The sequence below is a fragment of the Cervus canadensis genome, chromosome 5 (genome assembly GCF_019320065.1).
Source record: "Cervus canadensis isolate Bull #8, Minnesota chromosome 5, ASM1932006v1, whole genome shotgun sequence".
In the NCBI taxonomy this organism is placed as follows: domain Eukaryota; kingdom Metazoa; phylum Chordata; class Mammalia; order Artiodactyla; family Cervidae; genus Cervus; species Cervus canadensis.
In genome coordinates, this window is record NC_057390.1 from 25114338 (window position 1) to 25135839 (window position 21502).

Sequence of the window (21502 nt, forward strand, 5' to 3'; positions counted from 1 at the left end):
ATGACACTCTCTAGGTTCATCCAGGTCTCTTTTCCATTACAGGTTATTAAAAGATATGTGCTACATAGAAGGTCCTTGTTGGTTATCTACTTGATATATAGTAGTGTGTATATGTTAATCCCAAACTAGTAATTTACCTCCCCCTTCCCCACCCCACTAGCCCCTTTGGTAACCATACGTTTGTTTTCTATGCTATGAGTCTATTTCTGTTTTGTAGATAGATTCATTTGTGTCATTTTTTAAGAATTCCATGTGCAAGTCATATCATAGTTGATATAGTTGTCTTTCTCTGCCTGACTTCACTTGATATGATAACGTCTAGGTCCATCCATGCTGCCACAAATGACATTCTTTCTAATGGCCGAGTAGTATTCCACTGTGTGTATGTGAGAGAGAGAGAGTGTGTGTGTATACACATCACATCATTTTTATTCATTCATTTGTTGACGGGCATTTAGGCTGTTTCCATATCTTACTACTGTAAACAGTGCAGCCGTGAACATGCATGTATCTCTTTGAATTAAAGTTTTCTTCTCATCAGATATATGCCCAGGAGTGGGATTGCAGGATCATATGGTAACTCTGTTTTTAGTTTTTTAAGGAACTTCTTACTGTTCTCTGGGCTTCTCTGGTGGCTCAGCAGTAAAGAATCTGCGTGCAATGCAGGAGTTAAAGTGAAGTGAAAGTCACTCAGTCATGTCCGACTCTTTGCAACCCTATGGACTAAACATGCCTAGAATTCTCTAGGCCAGGGTACTGGAATGGGTAGCCTTTCCCTTCTCCAGGGGATCTTCCCAACCCAGGGATCGAACCCAGGTCTCCCGTACTGCGGGCAGATTCTTTACCATCTGAGCCACAAAGGAAGCCCAAGAATACTGGAGTGGGTAGCCTATCCCTTCTCCAGGGGATCTTCCCAACCCAGGAATCAAACCCGGTTCTCCTGCATTGCAGGCGGATTCTTTACCAAATGAGTTATGAGGGAAGCCCAGCAATGCAAGAGACCCGGGTTTAATCCCTGGGTCAGGAAAATCCTCTGGCGGAGGGCATGGCAACCCACTCCAGTATTCTTGCCTGGAGAATGCCAGGGACAGAGGAGCCTGGAGGGCTACAGTCCATGGGGTCACAAAGAGTTGGACAGGGCTGAGCGACTAAGCAGCAGCAACAGCATGCTGTTCTCCATGGTGGCTGCACCGATTTACATTCCCACCAGCGATACTGGGGGTTCCTTTCCTTCCGTACTCTCTCCAGCAGTCATTATCTGTAGACTTTTTCAATGATGGACACATTCTGACTGGAGGGAGGTGATACTTCATTGTAGTTTTTGGTTTTTTTGGCTGCACCACATGCCATGAGCCTGTGGAATCTTAGTTCCCCAACCCGGGATCAAACCCAGGCCTGCTGCAGTGGAAGCGCAGAGTCCTAACCACTGGACAGCCAGGGAATGCCCACTCATTGTAGTTCTGATTCGTGTTTGTCTAGTAATTAGTGATACTGAGCAACTTTTCATGTCAGATGGCCATCTGTATGTCTCCTTTGAAGAAATGTCTATGTAAGTCTTCTGTCCATTTTTTTATTGAGTTTTTTTTTTATATTAAGAGTATGAGCAAAAGATAAAAAATAAAGTATGAGCTGTTTGTATATCTTGAAAATTAATCCTTTGTCTGTAGCATTATTTGCAGATCTTTTCTCCCAGTCCAAAGGCTATCTTTTCATTTTGTTTATGACTTCCCTTGCTTTGCAAAAGTTTTTAAGTTTAATTAGGTCCCACTTGTTTATTTGTTTTTATTTCCATTACTCAAGAGATGGAGCCATAAAATATTGCTGCAATTTACTTCAGAGTGTTCTGCCTCTGTTTTCCTCTAAAAGTTTTATAATATCCAGTCTTACATTTAGGTCTTTAATCCATTTTGAGTTGATTTTTGTATATGGCATTAAAGAATGTTCTAGTTTTATATGTTTACATGTAGCTGTCCCAATTTTCCCAGCACCACTTATTAAAGAGAATGTCTTTTCTCCAACATATATTCTTGCTTCCTCTGTTGTAAATTAACTGCCGGTAAGTGCATGGGTTTACTTCTTTTTATTCTGCTCCATTGATCTATATGTCTGTTTTTGTGACAGTACCATATTGTTTTAATGATTAGCTTTGTAGTAGTCTGATGTCAGGGAGTGTTATTCTTCTTCCCCAAGATTGCTTTGGCTATTTGGGGTCTTACATGTTTTCATTCAAATTTAAAAATCTTTGTTCCAGTGCTGTGAAAAATGCCGCCGGTAATTTGACAGGGATTGCATTAAACCTGTAGGGTAGTATGGTCATTCCAACAATATTGATTCTTCGAATCCAAGAACACGGTATATCTTTCCATCAGTTTGTAACATCTTCAGTTTCTTTCATTGTGTCTTATAGTTTTCAGGGTACAGGTCTTTGGCTTACGTAGGTAGGTTTATTCCCAGGTATTTCACTCCTTTTGATGCAATGATATACAGGATTGTTTCTGTAGTTTCTCTTTCTGATATTTCATTATTAGTGTCTAGAAATGCAACAGATTTCTCTACATTAATTTTGTACCCAGGAGGTTTACCAAGTTCACTGATGAGTTCTAATAGTTTTCAGGTATCATCTTTAGGATTTTCTATGTATAACATCATGTCATCTGCAAATAGTGACAGTCTTAGTTCTTTTCCTTTTGGATTCCTTTTACTTCTTTTTCTTTTTCTGATTGCCATGGCTAGGACTTCCAAAACTATGTTAAATAAAAGTGGTGAGAGCGGGCATCCTTCTCTTGTTTCTGATCTCAGAGGAAATGCTTTATGCATTTCACCACTGAGTATGATGTTAGCTGTGCATTTGTCATATGTGGCCTGTATTATGTTGAGACATGCTCCCTCTCTGCCTACTTTCTGAAGCGTTTTTATTGAAAGTCTTATCATAAAAACAAAAGGGGGAGAAAAGACCTACAAAAACAAATCCAAAACAATTAACAAAATGACAAAACAAACATACATACTGATAATTACCTTCATCTAAATGCTTCAACCAAAAGACATAAACTGGCTGGATGGACACAAAAACAGAACCCATATATATGCTGCCTACAAGAGACTCGTACAGATCCAGAGACACATAAAGACTGAAAATGAGGGGATAGAAAAGGTATTCCAATCAAATGGAAATCAAAAGAAAGCCTGAGCAGCAATACTAGCATCAGACAGATAGACTTTAAAATATAGACTGTTATAAAAGACAAAGAAGGACACTATATAATGATCAAAGGGTCAATTCAAGAAGGAGATTTAACAATTATAAATATATATACACCCAATATAGGAGCACCTTGATATATAAGGCAAATGTTAACATAGAAGGAGAAACTGACAGTAACACAACAACAGTGGAAGACTTTAACATCCCACTTACACCAACAGCACACCATCCAGACAGAAAATCAGTAAGGAAACACAGGCCAGGCCTTAAATGATACATTAGACCAGGTGTTCTTAACTGATATTTAAAGAGCATTCTATCTAAAAGAAGCAGAATACACATTTTTTTCAAGTGCACATGGAACATTCTCCAGGATAAATCATATGCTGGACCATAAAGCAAGCCTCAGTAAATTTAAGAAAACTGAAATTGTATCAAGCATCTTTTCTGACCACAACATTATGAGGCTAGAAATCAACTATTAGAAAAAAACTGCAAAATTCAAATACATGGAGGCTAAACAATATGATACTAAACGACCAAGGGCTCACTCAGGAAATCAAAGAGGAAATCAAAAAAGTACCTAGGGACAAACGAAAGGAAATAGATATTTTTTTAAATTTGTTTAAACCTATTTTATTCTCTTTCAAAAAGTTACATATTATATAAAAGATAACTAAGTTATTTTTCAACAACCTAGTACAAATAATTTAAGAATCTATCTTTTAAAAAAACCCTTCATAAACCTTCTTATCCTAGAATCCAAAGTCCTAACATGCTTTAGGTGAACAGACACAGAATAATCAATATAATGACATATCTTAATAGCATTCCTGGGCATCAACAATAAAGAAGGACTCTTTTGGCCATTCAGGTAAAAAGTTCAATTCATCTACAAAATGAGAAAAAAATCAGGCTAGCTTCATTCTTTGCCACAGGCACGTGTAGTGACAGAAGATAGAGTAGCAATGCTAACCAAAACCTCAGGGAAACGAGGAGTGGTGAAAATCTACATATCAAAACCCTATTCCAGTATCAAGTATACAGCAATCTAAACATTTTTGAAGGTACAAGAAATTAAGAACTAATTTTCCCAAAAACTCTTCTCAAAGAAAAGATGAATTCTAGCCAACCAAGAAATAAGAAGAAAAACTACCACTAAAGAATGATGATGGTCACCAAATCCATTTAATTTTTAAGATTAAGATTAAACCTGTGGGGGGATTTCATAGTAGGATATAAAGAGCATTCAACAGATTGAAGTGAAGTGAAATGAGAAGTCGCTCAGTTGTGTCAAACTCTGCGAATTCTCCTGGCCAGAATACTGGAGTGGGTAGCCTTTCCTTTCTCCAGAGGATCTTCCCAACCCAGGGACTGAACCCAAGTCTCCTGCATTGCAGGCAAATTCTTTACCAGCTGAACCACAAGGGAAGCCCAGGGGTTAATTTAACAAATTAATCCCTCAAAATAATTGAAAATGTTTCTATGCTTAATTAGAAGAATGATGAATATTGCTCAATAGAAATCAGCATGTGAGTTTACTTAATCTTAACTCACAAGCTAGTCCAAGCCTGTGAAATTCATAGATCAAGCAAGTGACGTTTTTGTCACTTCAATCACACCTCTGCTCAAATCTGCCTCTTCTTTGCCAATTTAGACATCTCATTTCTTTTTTCTTGCCTAATTCCTCTGACTAAAACTTCTGCTATAATGGTGAATAGCAGCAGTGAAAAGGGGTATCTGTGTCTTCTTCCTGAACATAGGGGAGGAGCTTTTGGCCTTTCACCATTGAATACAGGGTTAGTTATGGGGTTTTCATAATGTCCTTTATCATGGTGAGGAAGTTGTCTTCTATTCCTAGTTTGCTGAGTGTTTATCTAAAGGGTGTGCAATTCTGTCAATGCTTTTTCTGCACTGAGATTATCATGAGTTTTTTATTTTTCTTTGTTCTAATGTGGTATATTACATTTACTGTCTTATATTGAAACACCTTTGCATTTCGGGTGTATATATTCAGGTGCATAGTATATAATATTTTTAATATGCTCTTAGATTTGGTTTTCCAGCATTTTCTTTAGACTTTTTGCATGTTTATTCATAAAAGATGCTGTCATTTTCTTGTGGTATCACTGGTACCAGAGGATACTGGCTTCATAGAATGAGTTAGGAAACTATTTCCCTCATCTCCAATTTTTTTAAAGTTTGAGAAGGAATGGCATTAACTCTTCTTTAAATGTTTAGTAGAATACACCAATGAAGGCAGTCTTCTTTACTTTTAAGAGGCTTTTGACTCCATCTCTATTTTTCACAGGTCTGTGCAAATTGTCTACTTTTTGAGTTACCAATTTGTATGTTTCTAGAAACTTGTCTATTTCATATAGGTTATCTAATTTGTTAGAAATACAATATAACTGTTTGCAATATTGTCTTATAATCTTTATTTCTATAAGGTCATAGAAATGTCTCTACTTTCATTTCTGATTTTAGTGATTTACATCTTTTTTAACTCTTAGTAAAATTAAAACTTTGTCAGTATTGCTGATCTTTATTAAAAAGACCAACTCTTGGTTTCATTGATTCTCTGTATTGTTTTTCTATTCTCTATTTCATTTATCTCTGTTCTAATCTTTATTATCTCCTTCCTTCTGTAGATGTGAGTTAAGTATGCTCTTCTTTTTCTAATACCTTGAGGTATAAAGTTAATTGATTTCTTTTTTTCTTTCTTAATGTAGGCATTTACAGTTTATAAATCTCCCAATTACCACTGCTTTTGCTTCATCCTATTAGTTTTGCTAAGTTGTGTTTTTTCTTCCTCTCAGAGTATTTCTAATTTCCCTCATGATCTCTTCTTTGATTCACTGAGTGTTTAACAGCTCTGCTCAAATTGGAAGCCTTCTCTGACACCACTGTATGAAATAGCTATTACTCCCAACCTCCCAGATACTATTTCCCTGCCCTTCTCTTCTTGAAACATTTTTTTCCTACTACTTATCTCCATCTGAAATTCTATGTATTATTCATTGAATTACTGTCTGTCTACATTCACTGAAGTCAAACATCAAAAATGGGAAGAACTCTGTTTTGTACACTGCATATCCTTGGCACTAAATAAATATTTGTTGAACAAACACTTTTAATCTAATTGTGGAATCCAGTTTTTCACCACAATACAGTGACATTTTATTTCAAATGAGAAGGGTGCATGTGACTTATTCTTCTTGAACTAGGACATACTGAGGAAAGGCAAAAACCATTTTAACTAATATCAAATCATAATCTTTTTACAAAATGATACAAAAACCTACATTAATATTTTTGAGATAAAGATGAAGAATGAATTTACATTTCCCATCCTGTATTTTTTAGTCATGTTTCTTTCCTTTCTTTTTTGAAAATATTTATTTGGCTATGTTGGATCTTTGTTGCAGTATACAACCTTAGCTGCCCTTGGGCATGTGGGAACTTAGTTTCCCAACTGGGGATCAAACCCTTGTCCATTACACTGGACGGTGAACTCTTAACCCCTGGACCAGCAGGGAAGCCCCCAGTCGTGTTTCTTTAGCCTCCTTTAGAGTTAGTGGGTACAGTACTGTTTGCTCTATTGGCATTACCTCTCAGCTGTTTAACACCATTACTGTGCTATCAGTCACTGTCTTAACTATATGTGACTCATTCATTATGAAGATGACACAGGTTTTTCAATTTTAAAGTATATTTGAATATGTTAAACTATTCTCTCAATTGAAAAATTAGCAGTATAAATTCAGCCTAGATATTTACCATACAGTTCAGTTCAGTTCAGTCGCTCAGTCGTGTCTGACTCTGTGACCTCATGAATCGCAGCACGCCAGGCCTCCCTGTCCATCACCAACTCCCAGAGTTTACTCAAACTCATGCCCATCGAGTTGGTGATGCCATCCAGCCATCTCATCCTCTGTCAGCCCCTTCTCCTCCTGCCCCCAATCCCTCCCAGCATCAGGGTCTTTTCCAATGAGTCAACTCTTCGCATCAGGTGGCCAAAGTATTGGAGTTTCAGCTTCAGCATCAGTCCTTCCAATGAACACCCAGGACTGATCTTCAGGAGGCACTGGTTGGATCTCCTTGCAGTCCAAGGGACTCTCAAGAGTCTTCTCCAACACCACAGTTCAAAAGCATCAATTTTTCGGCACTCAGCTTTCTTCACAGTCCAACTCTCACATCCATACATGACCACTGGAAAAACCATAGTCTTGACCAGACGGACCTTGTTGGCAAAGTAATGTCTCTGCTTTTTATATGCTGTCTAGGTTGGTCATAACTTTCCTTCCAAGGAGTAAGCAAGCGTCTTTTAATTTCATGGCTGCAGTCATCATCTGCAGTGATTTTGGAGCCCCAGAAAATAAAAAGTCTGCCACTGTTTCCACTGTTTCCCCATCTATTTCCCATGAAGTGCTGAGACCAGATGCCATGATCTTTTTTTTTTTTTACATTATACTAAGGATGCCATGATCTTAGTTTTCTGAATGTTGAGCTTTAAGTCAACTTGTTCACTCTCCTCTTTCACTTTCATCAAGAGGCTTTTTAGTTCATCTTCACTTTTTGCCATAAGGTGGTGTCATCTGCATATCTGAGGTTATTGATATTTCCCCAGCAATCTCTTTAATTCCAGCTTGTGCTTCTTCCAGCCCAGCGTTTCTCATGATGTACTCTGCATATAAGTTAAATAAGCAAGGTGACAATATATAGCCTTGATGTACTCCTTCCCCGATTTGGAACCAGTCTGTTGTTCCATGTCCAGTTCTAACTATTGCTTCCTGACCTGCATACAGGTTTCTCAAGAGGCAGGTCAGGTGGTCTGGTATTCCCATCTCCTTCAGAATTTTCCACAGTTTATTGTAATCCACACAGTCAAAGGTTTTGGCGTAGTCAACAAAGCAGAAATAGATGTTTTTCTGGAACTCTCTTGCTTTTTCGATGATCCAGCGGATATTGGCAATTTGATCTCTGGTTCCTCTGCCTTTTCTAAAACCAGTTGAACATCTGGAAGTTCTCGGTTCATGTACTGCTGAAGCCTGGCTTGGAGAATTTTGCGCATTACTTTACCAGCGTGTGAGATGAGTGCAACTGTGCGGTAGTTTGAGCATTCTTTGGGATTGCCTTTCTTAGGGACTGGAATGAAAACAGACATTTTCCAGTCCTGTGGCCACTGTTGAGTTTTCCAAATTTGCTGGCATATTGAGTGCAGCACTTTCACAGCATCATCTTTCAGGATTTGAAATAGCTCAACTGGAATTCCATCACATCCACTAGCTTTGTTCGTAGTGATGCTTCCTAAGGCCCACTTGACTTCACATTCCAGGATGTCTGGCTCTAGGTGAGTGATCACACCATTGTGATTATCTGGGTCATGAAGGTCTTTTTTGTACAGTTCCTCTGTGTATTCTTGCCACCTCTTCTTAATATCTTCTGCTTCTGTTAGGTCCATACCATTTCTGTCCTTTACTGAGCCCATTTTTGCATGACCTAAATCAAATCCCTTATGACTATACAGTGGAAGTGAGAAATAGATTTAAGGGACTAGATCTGATAGACAGAGAGCCTGATGAACTATGGACTGAGGTTCGTGACATTGTACAGGAGACAGGGATCAAGACCATCCCCACGGAAAAGAAATGCAAAAAGGCAAATGGTTGTCTGAAGAGGCCTTACAAATAGCTGTGAAAAGAAGAGAAGCAAAAAGCAAAGGAGAAAAGGAAAGATATTCCCATTTGAATGCAGAGTTCCAAAGAATAGCCAGGAGAGATAAGAAAGCCTTACTCAGCGATCAATGCAAAGAAATAGAGGAAAACAACAGAATGGGACAGACTAAAGATCTCTTCAAGAAAATTTCCCATACACCTAGGTATAACTATAAATACAGTAGATGTACAGAAAACTTTTTGGTAAATGGATAATCAATCATTCTCAGGTAAAACTTCATTTCTAAATTCAGTTGTAGCACCACTGAAATTCCATGAACTGATGGGTACTCCTGACTTTATTTACTGTGGACGTCGTAACAAATCACCATGACCTTGGTGGCTTAAAGCCACAGAAATCTATTTTCTCACAGTTCTGGAAGCCAGAAGTCTGAAATCAAGGTGTCTGTAGGGCCGTGATCACTCTCAAGGCTCTAAGGGAGAATTTATTCCTTGTCTCTTCCAGTTCTGGTGGCTGCCAGCATCCCCCAGCTTACAGCCTCAGCACACCAATCTCTACCTCCACTGTCACAGGACACCTTTTCTTTTTGTCACGTTTCCCTCTGCCTCTCTCTTACAATACCACTTGCAATGGCATTAAAGCCCATCCAGATAATCCAAGATTATCTCAATTTAAGATCTTTAATCGTATCTACAAAAATCCCTTTTCTAAGTAAGGTTCAGATTCTCATGAATTCTAAGGATTTGGTGTGGGTCTCTTTTGGAGGTCATTTTTCAGTTTACAGTTTACTACACTTAGCTTAATCAAGTGATAAAATTTATCATCATGAATAATGGGACAAACCAACATCATGCATCTCCTGTTATCAGGCCTTGAGAAACACACTACATCACCTATGCATTTCCCTGCCAAAAATACACAACCTGAATCAAGTCATAAGAAAACAATAAAACAGCCCAAACCAAAATACATTCTTTCAAAATGTTAATGTCATGAAATAAGGACATTTCCAAACTGAAAGAGCACAACAATGAATTGTACTGTGTGATTTTGGAGTAGTTCCTGGATTATGGAGGGAAAAAAATTTCCTATAAAAAGTCACTTTTTAGGACCACTGGTACAGTCTGAATAAGAACTGTATATTAGATAACAGCATCATATCAACATTAATTCTGGAATTTGATCACTGTGTGATAGATAGAAAATTTAAAGAACAGTGAGGTAAAGCAAATTTAACAAAAGAGCAACTTATTAATCTAAGTAGAGAGTACATGGCTGAACTATTCTTGAAACTTTGCTGTTAATTCCAACTTTTTCAAAACAAAAACTTGCAAGAAATGGGTTTTCTTCAAATGAAGCAAGCTATATTAACAGCAAAGACCTGTCTCTCTGCCAAATAATTACACTTTGCCTAAAACTTTTGAACAGAAAAAAAAATCCATCTATAGTGTCTGGTCCTTTGGCCATTCTCTCCAAAAGAGCAAGACATTTTCCTGTTTGTCTGCAGTCAAGGAAGACTGAGCACAAAGAAGAAATCATCATTAAAACACATATACACTCACTTATGGGGATAAAAAGAATCATTTCTGGTCAAAATGAAAATGAAACAACTCAAATAGGGAAATTAAATATTCATCTTCTTGAGTACTTCACAGAAGGAGAAACAAAGGGTACAATTAAACCAGAATGCGTGGAAATGACATCCTTATATTGACTTTTCGAAACCAGATTGAGATGAATGAAACAGATAGCATATAAGGGGAACCACATTTTAACCACAGAGACTCACTGAGGAATGTTATACATAAAAGAAACTATTATTATTTTAATTGCTTAAACTTAAGAGAACAGATTGGGCACTATCCTAAAACAGCAACACATAAATTAGTGGGATGACGTTAGCAACTCTTCTCATAATAAGCATAATCCATGAAAACTGCAGTTTCAGGTCTACAAATAACAATCTAAAAAGTTTCTCTCCCATATGCCCTTTACTGGCAAACTGAATTATCTCCAAATAAGAATTATATAATGAGACTTGTTGTTTAGTTGCTAAGTTGTGTCTGATCCTTTTGCGACCCCGTGGACTGTAACCCAACAGGCTCCTCTGTCCATGGGATTTCCCAGGCAAGAATATTACAGCAGGTTCCTTCTCCAGGGGATCTTTTCAACACAGGGATCAAATCTGTGTCTCCTGCATTGGCAGGCAGAATCTTTACCACTGAGCCACCAGGGATGCCTCTTAAACAGACTAATACCTCCCATAAGAATCTAAACAAAAGACAACAAACCTGAAACTTCAAATAAACCAAAATGTTGACAAAGTATGCTTTGCAAGAAAACACTTTCCCCAAACATGACTGAAAACTTACCTTCTGGCACAGGAAAAACTTCAGCAATTGAGCCTAAAATGGTTAAAGCTGAAAATCTAGTTGGGTAGGAAGAGCCAGGAAACAATGCTTCAAAAAGACTATTGCAAATGGATGACATGAAATTCTAAAAAAAAAAGAAAAACAACAAAAAAAAACATTTGTAAACATAATTGTGCTAACTCACAGTAGGTGGGGAAATAGTGCAAACAGTGGCTGACTTTATTTTTCTGGGCTCCAAAATCACTGCAGATGGTGACTACAGCCATGAAATTAAAAGACTCTTAACTCCTTGGAAGGAAAGCTATGACCAACCTAGACAGCATATTAAAAAGCAGAGACATTACTTTGCCAACAAAGGTCCATCTGGTCAAGGCTATGGTTTTTCCAGTGGTCATGTATGGATGTGAGAGTTGGACTAGGAAGAAAGCTGAGTGCCAAAGAATTGATGCTTTTGAACTGTGGTGTTGGAGAAGACTCTCGAGAGTCCCTTGGACTGCAAGGAGATCCAACCAGTCCATCCAAAAGGGGATCAGTCCTGAATGTTCATTGGAAGGACTGATGCTGAAGCTGAAACTCCAATACTTTGGCCACCTGATGCGAAGAGCTGACTCATTTGAAGAGACCCTGATGCTGGGAAAGACTAAAGGCGGGAGAAGAAGGGGACAACAGAGGATGAGACGGTTGGATGGCATCACCGACTCAATGGACATGAGTTTGAGTAAACTCCGGGAGTTGGTGATGGACCGGGAGGCCTGGCGTGCTGCGATTCATGGGGTCGCAAAGAGTCGGACACGACTGAGCGACTGAACTGACTGAACAACAGGTTATCTTGAAAGTACCATTAGTATCATTCTAAAGGGTGAATTTTTTTTTTTCTGCTTTAGAGAAAAAAAGGTTTTCAAAGCAATACTAGATGTTCACTTTGCTGGACAATTCAGATTGGCACCCTTGACCATGGGCTCATGACTTCAATGAATCCTACCTTTATAGAGTCAACAAGAAGTACAGAAGAAAATGGAAACACTCATTAAAAAGATACGTGCACTCTCACATTCACTGCAGCACTGTTTACAATAGCCATGACACAGAAACAACGTAAGTATCTATGGATGGATAAACAGATAGATAAGTCAGACAGAAAAAGACAAATGATCTCACCGTATATAGAATAAAATAAATTAATTTTGAAAAGCAAAACAAAAAACCAAGCAATACAGAGAACAGATTGACAGATGCCAGGGGTGGAGGGGGGGAGGCACTGAAAAAACAGTACAAGCTTCAAGTTATAAAATTACATGGGATGTAATGTACAATATGGTGACTATAGTTACAATATATAATACTCTATTATATATTTGGAAGCTGCTAAGAAAAAAACTTTGTATAATTTTGTATGGTGAAAAATGTTAACTAGACTTAGTGTGGTAATCATGTCCCAATATATACAAATAATGAACCACTGTACTAGAGACCTGAAACTAAACATCAGTATACCTGATTTTTTTAAAGTTAAAAACAACAACAAAAAGTACAATTCTAACTGTAGTCCAGACAAGAAAAAAAATTTTTTTTGGTGAAAACATGACCCATTCTGCCTTGTGTTAAAACTGTATGAATACTGATTTTCTTCACCAGAAGCATTCAAGCATCGAAGGTATGTATACTTTTTAAAGTTTTAAAATGACCAAAGAAATATCCAATATATATTACTTGATAAATGTGATACCTAAGTACTTGACATCTGACTATAAAGACACAATTCAAAACAAAGAACCAACTATTTTACTGTCTTCTATCTGCCCCTTTGAGATTGTTACTCTGCCTTTCTGTTTATACAACTGATCAAAAATGAAAACTTTTAGTAACAATGCAATTTAAAAAAAAAGTAATGTGGGAAATACTTCATCCAAGATAAAATATTCTTCCTCTAATTAAAAGAAATAATTATAACTTCTACATAAGGTCAAAGAAAAAACTTATAAAGAAAAGCTGTTATCCTCAAGACTCTCATATATTGCTATGCTCCAACAACATATAACTCATCAGCATATAAGCAGCCCCAGTCCCTGTCTTTAGACAGGATCCCTGCATTCATTTCTTCGGTCAAGGATAAACAACCTTGGGGATTTATCCTGTGGGCCCTAACTACTTTATTCCTTTGAAATCCAATAAACTAGTTTTACGGAGAAGGCAATGGCACCCCACTCCAGTATTCTTGCCTGGAAAATCCCATGGATGGAGGAGCCTGGTAGGCTGCAGTCCACGGGGTCACTAAGAGTCGGACATGACTGAGTGACTTCCCTTTCACTTTTCACTTTCATGCACTGGAGAAGGAAATGGCAACCCACTCCAGTGTTCTTGCCTGGAGAATCCCAGGGACGGGGGAGCCTTGGTGGGCTGCCGTCTATGGGGTCGCACAGAGTCGGACACGACTGAAGCGACTTAGCAGAAAACTAGTTTTAATTATAAATGAGTAGTATATTCAAGAGCAACAAGTTCATCCTTTAGGAATTATCCTAATTGCAGTGTCAATTATACTTTTAGAAATAGTTCTTTCCCTCAACCAGACTGTAACCACAATGGAGGCAGGAATGACAGTGTATGGACTTCTGTGTCCCTAGTCCCGAACCCAGTGTCCTTCACACACAGTAAGGCCTCAATATATATGCTCTAATCTTTTTCCACTAGAAAAGGCTTCTGGCGAGGCTTCCAGATACCTTGGCCTAGCGTTCAGAACTCTCTACTACTCATTCCCAACTTGATTTTCCAAGTCATCTACCGTTATTCAATTCCTCTGTCCCTCAGGTATCTTATGTGTCACTCATACTAGTGAATCCACCATTCCCCAAATTCTCTGTACTCCCTTACCTCCAGGCCTTCACTCAAGCTGGTACTAAGGGGAAAATTATTCTGATTTGGTTGTCCAGAGCAGATCTGGATTCGAGTCCGGCTCTACCACTTCTGGGCTAAGGAAACTTGGATAGTTTGCTTATTCAACTTTTCCTAGCTTCACTTATCTCACTGGGTAAGTGACAATAATAATTTCTGTCTCACAGTTTTATCATTAAAGAATAAATGAAAACACTGATATAAAGCATTTTATGCCTTAAAATACCCTAGCTCAGAGATCCCCAACCACTGGGTCACAGACCAGCAACAGTCTGTGGCCTGTTAGAAACGGGGCTACACAGCAGGAGTGGAGCAGCAGACAAGCGAGTGAAACTTCACCTGCATTTACAGCCACCTCCCGTCGCTCACGTTACTGCCTGAGCTCAGGAAAACAAGCTCAGGGCTCCCACTGATTCTGCATTGTTGTGAGCTGTAAATTATTTCATTATACATCACAATGTAATAATAATAAACTGCACAATAAATGTAACACACTTGAATTACCCTGAAACCATCACCCACTGCCACCCCAATCCATAGAAAAACTGTCTTCCACAAAACCAGTCCCTGGTACCAAAAACACAGGGACTATGTACCCAAAAGGTTGGGGGATCACTGCTATAGCTAATGTATTTTTAAGTACACTAGCTATTATTTAGGTATGAAATAACCTTCTTCACTAGACTAGAAGACACCTTTTCCAACTCATAGCCTCCTCTTCTCCCACAGCAATTAGTTTGTTGATTAGCAGAGTCTACCAGACACTGCACACAACACCCACTATTCTAATGATGATCATAAAACAGCTCCAAAGTTGCAACCTTCAAAAGCCACAAGAGTCTACCATCGGAAGAAAATGTCAGAACTAGGAGATTGACTCAGGTCAAGACTCTGAAGGACTGGTTTTCAAAAGCACAAACTAAGAAACTGCACATACACAAAAATTCAGAATGTCATCCACAAAATTGGTTTTGTGTTTCTAAGTACCTAATTGACATTTCACAAATGTCATTTTATTCCTTGCAAAAAGGAAGCAAAAGAGATGTGCTTCTGAAGGACTAAAAAATAACTGCTCCACACACACAGTAAAAGGTCAGCATAGTTACTTTTACTGATGCCCAGCAGAGTCTTTTAGAGTGATTTAGAGTTTACAGACAGCATTCCTGTTTAATCCTCAAAACCAACCTTTTTAGAGAGATTATTCATCCCACTTATAGACTCATTAAGGTAAGCCAAGTGGTCAGTGACAGAATTGTAAGTAAATTTATGTCCATCAAGTTCACATTATGACTTTCTTAACTTTTGTTGTTCAGATTTTACAAAGACGAAGCTAATTTCAACCTCTGTATAGGAATATTCTTCTTTAGATAATGTTCAACCTTAAGTAGATGAGTGAGTATGTCATGGTTCCACTCTACCATTTATTATACCTGTTTCCCTAAATGAAATAAAACAGGTGAGCTCTGTCCTCTATCTGGGTCTTAGGAGAAAATATGCATCTGCTTCTGAGAGGACAGATCTGGAGTAAGAAACCAGTGAAAAGTTCATTCTCTTCTGATGGACACAAACAGAACCCTGGCCCAGACTACAGCTGCTATATCTGGGGTTCCACCCAGGACATTAACTCCAGTGCCCTAAAATCCAGTCCTATTCTTCAAGCCCACTTCAGAACAGGATAGAGAGGAACCCCGGTCACCGGACCGTGGGTCAGGAATCACAAACGTCAAGCCACTTTCATGTTAGGACGATAGGGGCAACAGGTCCAGACACAACAGTCCTCTTCCTTGGGGAGGGGGTGGAGGAGTCAGGGCTGCAATTACCTTTTACAAAAAGTACTAAATTTATCTGGCTCACATAAGTTGTCAAATATCAAGGTTAGCCCGTTAATGTTATTCTGTAAAAGCCTTCAAGTCCAGCACTGGTTCCACAACTCAGGCTATCTTAAGAGAAGTAACAAAGCACCAGAAGGAATATGTAAAACCCAGCCTGAAGGAAAAAAGCACAGAAATACTACTCAGCACGAGTGCTATTTCTCTTTAATGTAGATGCAAAATTGTTTCAGGTGTCTTAAAAATCTGTATGTCTGGAAATCACCTACCTTATACTGCCGTAAAGAAACAGAAGGGTCTTGTCTGGTTGACTCATTTCCTGCTTCATGTTTGGATTTACTTTGCTCCAGTTTATAAAGTACCTGAGAGCCTTCCTGTATCCTACAAAACAACTTTGAGAAAAAGAAAAATGAAGTGTATGTGAGCCACATTAACCTGAAATACCAGCTTGAAAGGCAAAGGAAGAACTTTCTAAATTTTTCCGACTAAAACTTCAGGCAAGGGGAGTACTGCTTTTCAAACTCTTAGTATTTACCACAGTGTTTCTTTCTGACAGAATATTAACATTTACATTTTTAAAACCAAAAACTCAAACATTACTGCAAATCAGAATACACAGTCATTAAACCACAGTTCTCCTATTTCCCTTAGGTCAACGTGAACCTAAAGATGATGAGGTTTACTCACTTCTATCCTCTACCAACTCTTCACCTCAGAAACATTTCAGGTGATTAATTTAAGCTGAATGATTCAATAAAGACCATTGCTAAAGGCACTTATAGAAACGATAAAAATACAAGGACATCCTTCCTCTTCTTACTAAGGTTTTCTTAAAATACCTTACACCCTGGACTTCCCGGTGGTCCCATGGTTAAGACTCCATGCTTCCACTGCAAGGGGCACAGGTTTGATCCCTGGTTAGGGAACAAAAACCCCAAATGCCATGAGGTAGGGCCAAAAAATTAAAGTATTTTTCTTTACACACTGAAAACTCTAGTGCTAGATATTTTTTTTCCTTTTAAAAAAAGAGTTCAAGGTTGATTTATTACACCAAAGTGAATGGACTTTTTTCACTCTGGATCTTAAGCCCAAATGTAAACTCAATTGGATCACAGAACAAGCAATTCACAGAAGTGCCATGAAGAGCTCTGGTAGTCCAATTCCTTGACCCTTCTTCCCATGCTCTCCCCAAATTTGGGCTCTTTTGAAAAATAATTTTCAGGGCAAAGTTTACCACTTTCCTACACTTTCTGAAGAGAAATTTTACCTTTTTAAGAAGAGAACAAATCTGTTGTCGCACTCCTGGAGACTGACTGTTAAGATTGTATGTGATAAAGAACTGGATCCACTGCATTTCTTCTGTGGAAACGATTTCTGTGCTTCGATTACTTTCACAAAGCAAGCCTAACGTATCGATCCGTACCTAAAATACACCAAAGAATAAGATGTTCATTTTTCAATGACGTAAGTGTTAGTTGCTCAGCTGTGTCCAACTGTATAAGACCCTATGCACTCTAGCCTGCCAGGCTCCTCTGCCCATGGACTTTTTCAGGTGAGAATAGTGGAGTGGGTAGCTATTTCCTTCTCCAGGGGATCTTCCCGACTCAGGGATCAAACCTGGGTCTCCTGCATTGCAGGCAGATTTTTTATCATCTGAGCCACTATGGAAGCCCCAAAGACATAAGCAAATCCTAAACCACTTGACATGTTTAATTATTTACACAAGGTATCAAAAAGAAAAGAAAGATAAATCTCAGTGTACATATATGCATTTCAGAAAGGTCCTATAATCCCAAAGATTGTGTTACTTCTTATAAAATTATTTCATTAAATGTATAAACTGAGTATTTATAAAAGTTAAAAATCTTAAAGATTCTTATTCCACAGTAATGCTTAACTACATTCCTTTTCCTCAGTGACCATTCTGCCCCAGGACCACATCACTTCACTCTCCTATTATTGCCATGAACTTCTCACTGGGTTTTTTGCTCCCACTCTGAAAATTCATCTCTGTTTCCATTCATGCCACTTTCCTGGCTAAAGGTGCAGTGACTCTGGCTCCCGGTTACCAACTGGATAGAACCTGAAGTCTTCAGCCTAGCACCGGATGCATCCATAAAATGGACAAAGTATTCCATTCTTGCCAAACAATGTCCTTAGTCACCCTCCAGTCCTGGTTTACTTGCGTCCTTCCAGTATGAGTGGGCACCAGGGCTTCCCTGCCTCGAATCACATTTATCACTTTCCTACTCAACCATCACCTATACTCAGACGAGTCTCTTCTTCTAAGCTTTCCAAGTTCTTATGCGTAAAGATATACTTGTGCTGTCTTTTATAAGACTCTCCAGTTGTCTTATGCAGGTTTTCTTATTCCCTAAACTAAACTTTAAGTAGCCCAAGTGCAATGTCTACACGCTTCACATCCTTCTTATGGAGCCCTTAAAACAGTGTGGGCATAATGTTGGGGGCTTCCATATTGCACTGCTATTAATAAAGGAATAAATGAATCAGGGATCTACTGCATGTACGAATTCCCAGCTACACTGTTTACTTACTTGGCAGTGCTGGTGAATCAAGCCTTGCTTTATTCTTGCGCTGGACACAAGGTCCCTCCAGGCATCAGTTGCAGACTGAAGATGTCCATGAGCTCGAGCTGTTCTTAGACAAGCCATCAAAGCTCCCACAGCCCCTCTGCTGTCATAAGATCCTAAGGATGGAAAAGATTACTGTTGTCTCAAAAACACAGCAACAAAGCCCACCACTGTGCTATTAACAACTTCAACAATCCCCATGTTTCCCATTAACATTGTTATTTCATGAAGTAAAAATTGTATTTTTAGCTAAACTCTAACAGTAATTAATGTTCCTATTATAAAATCATTATTTAAAAGGATTTAATAGGTCTTATGTCAATGATTTCTGTAAATTGAATCCACTTATTGTTAACTTTAAGAAATCATAATTTTTTGCTTATCCTTTTACCTTTTCCTTGACAGAAAATAAACCAGCAAGTTAATCAGGGGGAAAAAAAAATCAGGTTTAATTTAATCAGAAATATTTAAAACAATAAAAATAACTAAAATTATTTTCTGCCAAAAATAAGAAAAACACTGAACCTCTCTGTATATTTTGGAGTTACTGTGTCTTCTTAGTAAAGAAGATAAAGGGGGATCACAAAGACCCTGATGCTTTCAGAGGCCAGGACATCAGCTGTTACTAAGAGCACAGGGAGCTCTGGGCTAACAGGAGAACTTGATTTAATATAAAGACTGTCTAGCTTCAGAACAGACTCATGGATCCTCAGCTGTAAATGGTTTCTCAAAAATGCAAGAGGGATCATTGTTAAAGATTATAAATAATGGCTCTTTTCTGTGTACAGGAATCAAATCTTCCAGCTATCTCATGGTTTCTTTGAAGGATTGAAAGAATAATTTAAATTTTATTTGGAAATAACCTTAAAATGTGATGGAGGGTACCTATTCCTGCTGCATTAATAGAATAAATGTAAGATTTACATGATGAATCAGGATCATTGTTTTATACACTAATTACTAAATTATGCTTTAATGCAATTTGTTGAAAGTTACTGAATTCCAGTGGGATGTTTATACTTATTCTCAATAGCCAGAGAGAGCTTTTTCCTGAGGTCATGCTTCTAAATTTTTCTGTCTTTCCTAGAGACAAGTACTTACTACTGCTAATTTACCTGTCTTTAACCTTGCCTACATCAATTTGTAATTACTACTTCAACCAACTGAATAAGTAAATTATATAAAACACACAAACATCTACTTCAGGCTGACAACCAAATAATAAAAACTTGGTAAAATGAATTAAAACCTAGTAATAAAGGAAACCTCATAATCATAATTGCAATCAATCTTTAGCTTGCAGAAATGACGTTAGCCAAAAAACCTATTCAGCTGGATATAGGAACATTCATTTCAATACAAAATTTCTATCTTTAATATCCTCCTTTACTATTTATAGACATGGTAATATTAAAATTTGAATATGGCCAACACCTGCCTAGGTACCTCTATTTAAGCAGCCTAACTAGAAATTACTAAAACAAAAAAATTCAGTTTCTTACCAGTTTTAGCATCAGCAGAAGTCTGAAGAATCTTTACCATGTAGCTTAAGCTCTCAGGGTTGCAGTTCAGTAATTTTGGCAAGTAATAATCAATCACATAAGATTTCTGATCCAGATTTCCTTCACACAGTACACGAAGGAGAGGAGAAACCCAAGTCTCATGCCACTTGTCAATCCAAGTGCTGTCGACAGCCTGGGATTTCAAACGACTCTTATGATTTTTAAACATGGTTTCCAAGAGGTCGCTTGCATAAGGCACCAAAGACTGGTCCCCCATCACCTCTAAGATTTGTGATGGAATGGTTTTAGCTAATGCCAAAATATGCTCAATTCCTATGAAGTCTACTAAACAACCGAGGCATGAGTACTTCCCTTTACTATGCCATTCCAACTGCAGAAGACTCTCAGTCAGCTCAAAAATGAAGCGATCAGCAGACAAATCTGAACCTGACTCTTTTACAGTGAGCTGGTGCATTTGGAGAATATTTCTGAATATGATTTTAGTTTGGTGTCTCAAAGCATCCAGTGGATGTTCCCAGTGGGTATAGACATAGTCCAAAAGCCTCCTAACCACGTCTGCATTCCCATTCAGGCTGTCCTTTAGGCCTGGGGAACTTGAGTCAAGGACTTGTATAGCTGAATTAGTCCAAGATGCCAAAATCCTAGACAGAAACATTTCCAGAGTAGACTCCTTGATCCTGAAGAAAAATGAGGCACATTAGTATAAACTGACAAATGAAAGGAGTCTAATTTTATAATCATTAGACCTTAAAAATATAATGATCATAAAATTGAATTATCATTATATTTACAACAAAAATACAACACAGCCAAAACAAATCTCAAATCCTTCCATTTTGAAAAAGTTAATCCAAAAAATCACCCAAAGAAACTTGATTCATTATTTTAATTGTGGTGATGGTTTCACAGGTGTCTAAAAATGTACTCAGGGGCCAGGGAGGGGGGAACATTAGAGTGAATCAGGTTTCTCTGGGGGGAAATGAAATTATTCTAAAGTTGATTATGGTGAGAGTTGTACAACCCTATAAATATACTGAAGAAAAATAACTGAAATTGCACAATTTAAGTAGGTGAATTGTATGGAATGTAAATTATACCTCAATAAAGCTGTTATAATGACTTTAAAATGTACATAACTTACATTAAAAAAAAAAACACACAAAGTACAATCCAATGAAGTCAGAGACCTCATTACAGTTCTGGCTTGGGTGCTTGTAGGTAATATGCTGTTAGGTAAGCATTTACTTTGCTAAGCTTCACTTTACCCATTCAATAGATTGGGTTTCCTATCCTATCTATCAGACATATGAGGATCAAACTGAACTACCTATGTTGAAGTTATTCATAAACTCAAAAGCATTATTCATATAGAAATATTTATGGTTTTTAAAAATGCTTACATAAGAGACTGAAT

At 37.9% G+C, this 21502-nt stretch overlaps 1 protein-coding gene across 5 annotated transcripts in view; it reads right to left on the minus strand.

Annotated features, from left to right (window-relative positions):
- THADA (THADA armadillo repeat containing) overlaps positions 1–21502 on the minus strand; it is a 326765-nt gene that overhangs the window by 287069 nt on the left and 18194 nt on the right. For all 5 annotated transcript variants that reach the window (XM_043468439.1, XM_043468440.1, XM_043468436.1 and 2 more), the window contains 5 exons: positions 20068–20765; positions 18530–18681; positions 17242–17397; positions 16244–16366; positions 11257–11380 (listed from right to left, as the gene is read on the minus strand). In XM_043468439.1, coding sequence (XP_043324374.1) covers positions 11257–11380; positions 16244–16366; positions 17242–17397; positions 18530–18681; positions 20068–20765 — 1253 coding nt within the window. The remainder of the gene's footprint in view (positions 1–11256; positions 11381–16243; positions 16367–17241; positions 17398–18529; positions 18682–20067; positions 20766–21502) is intronic.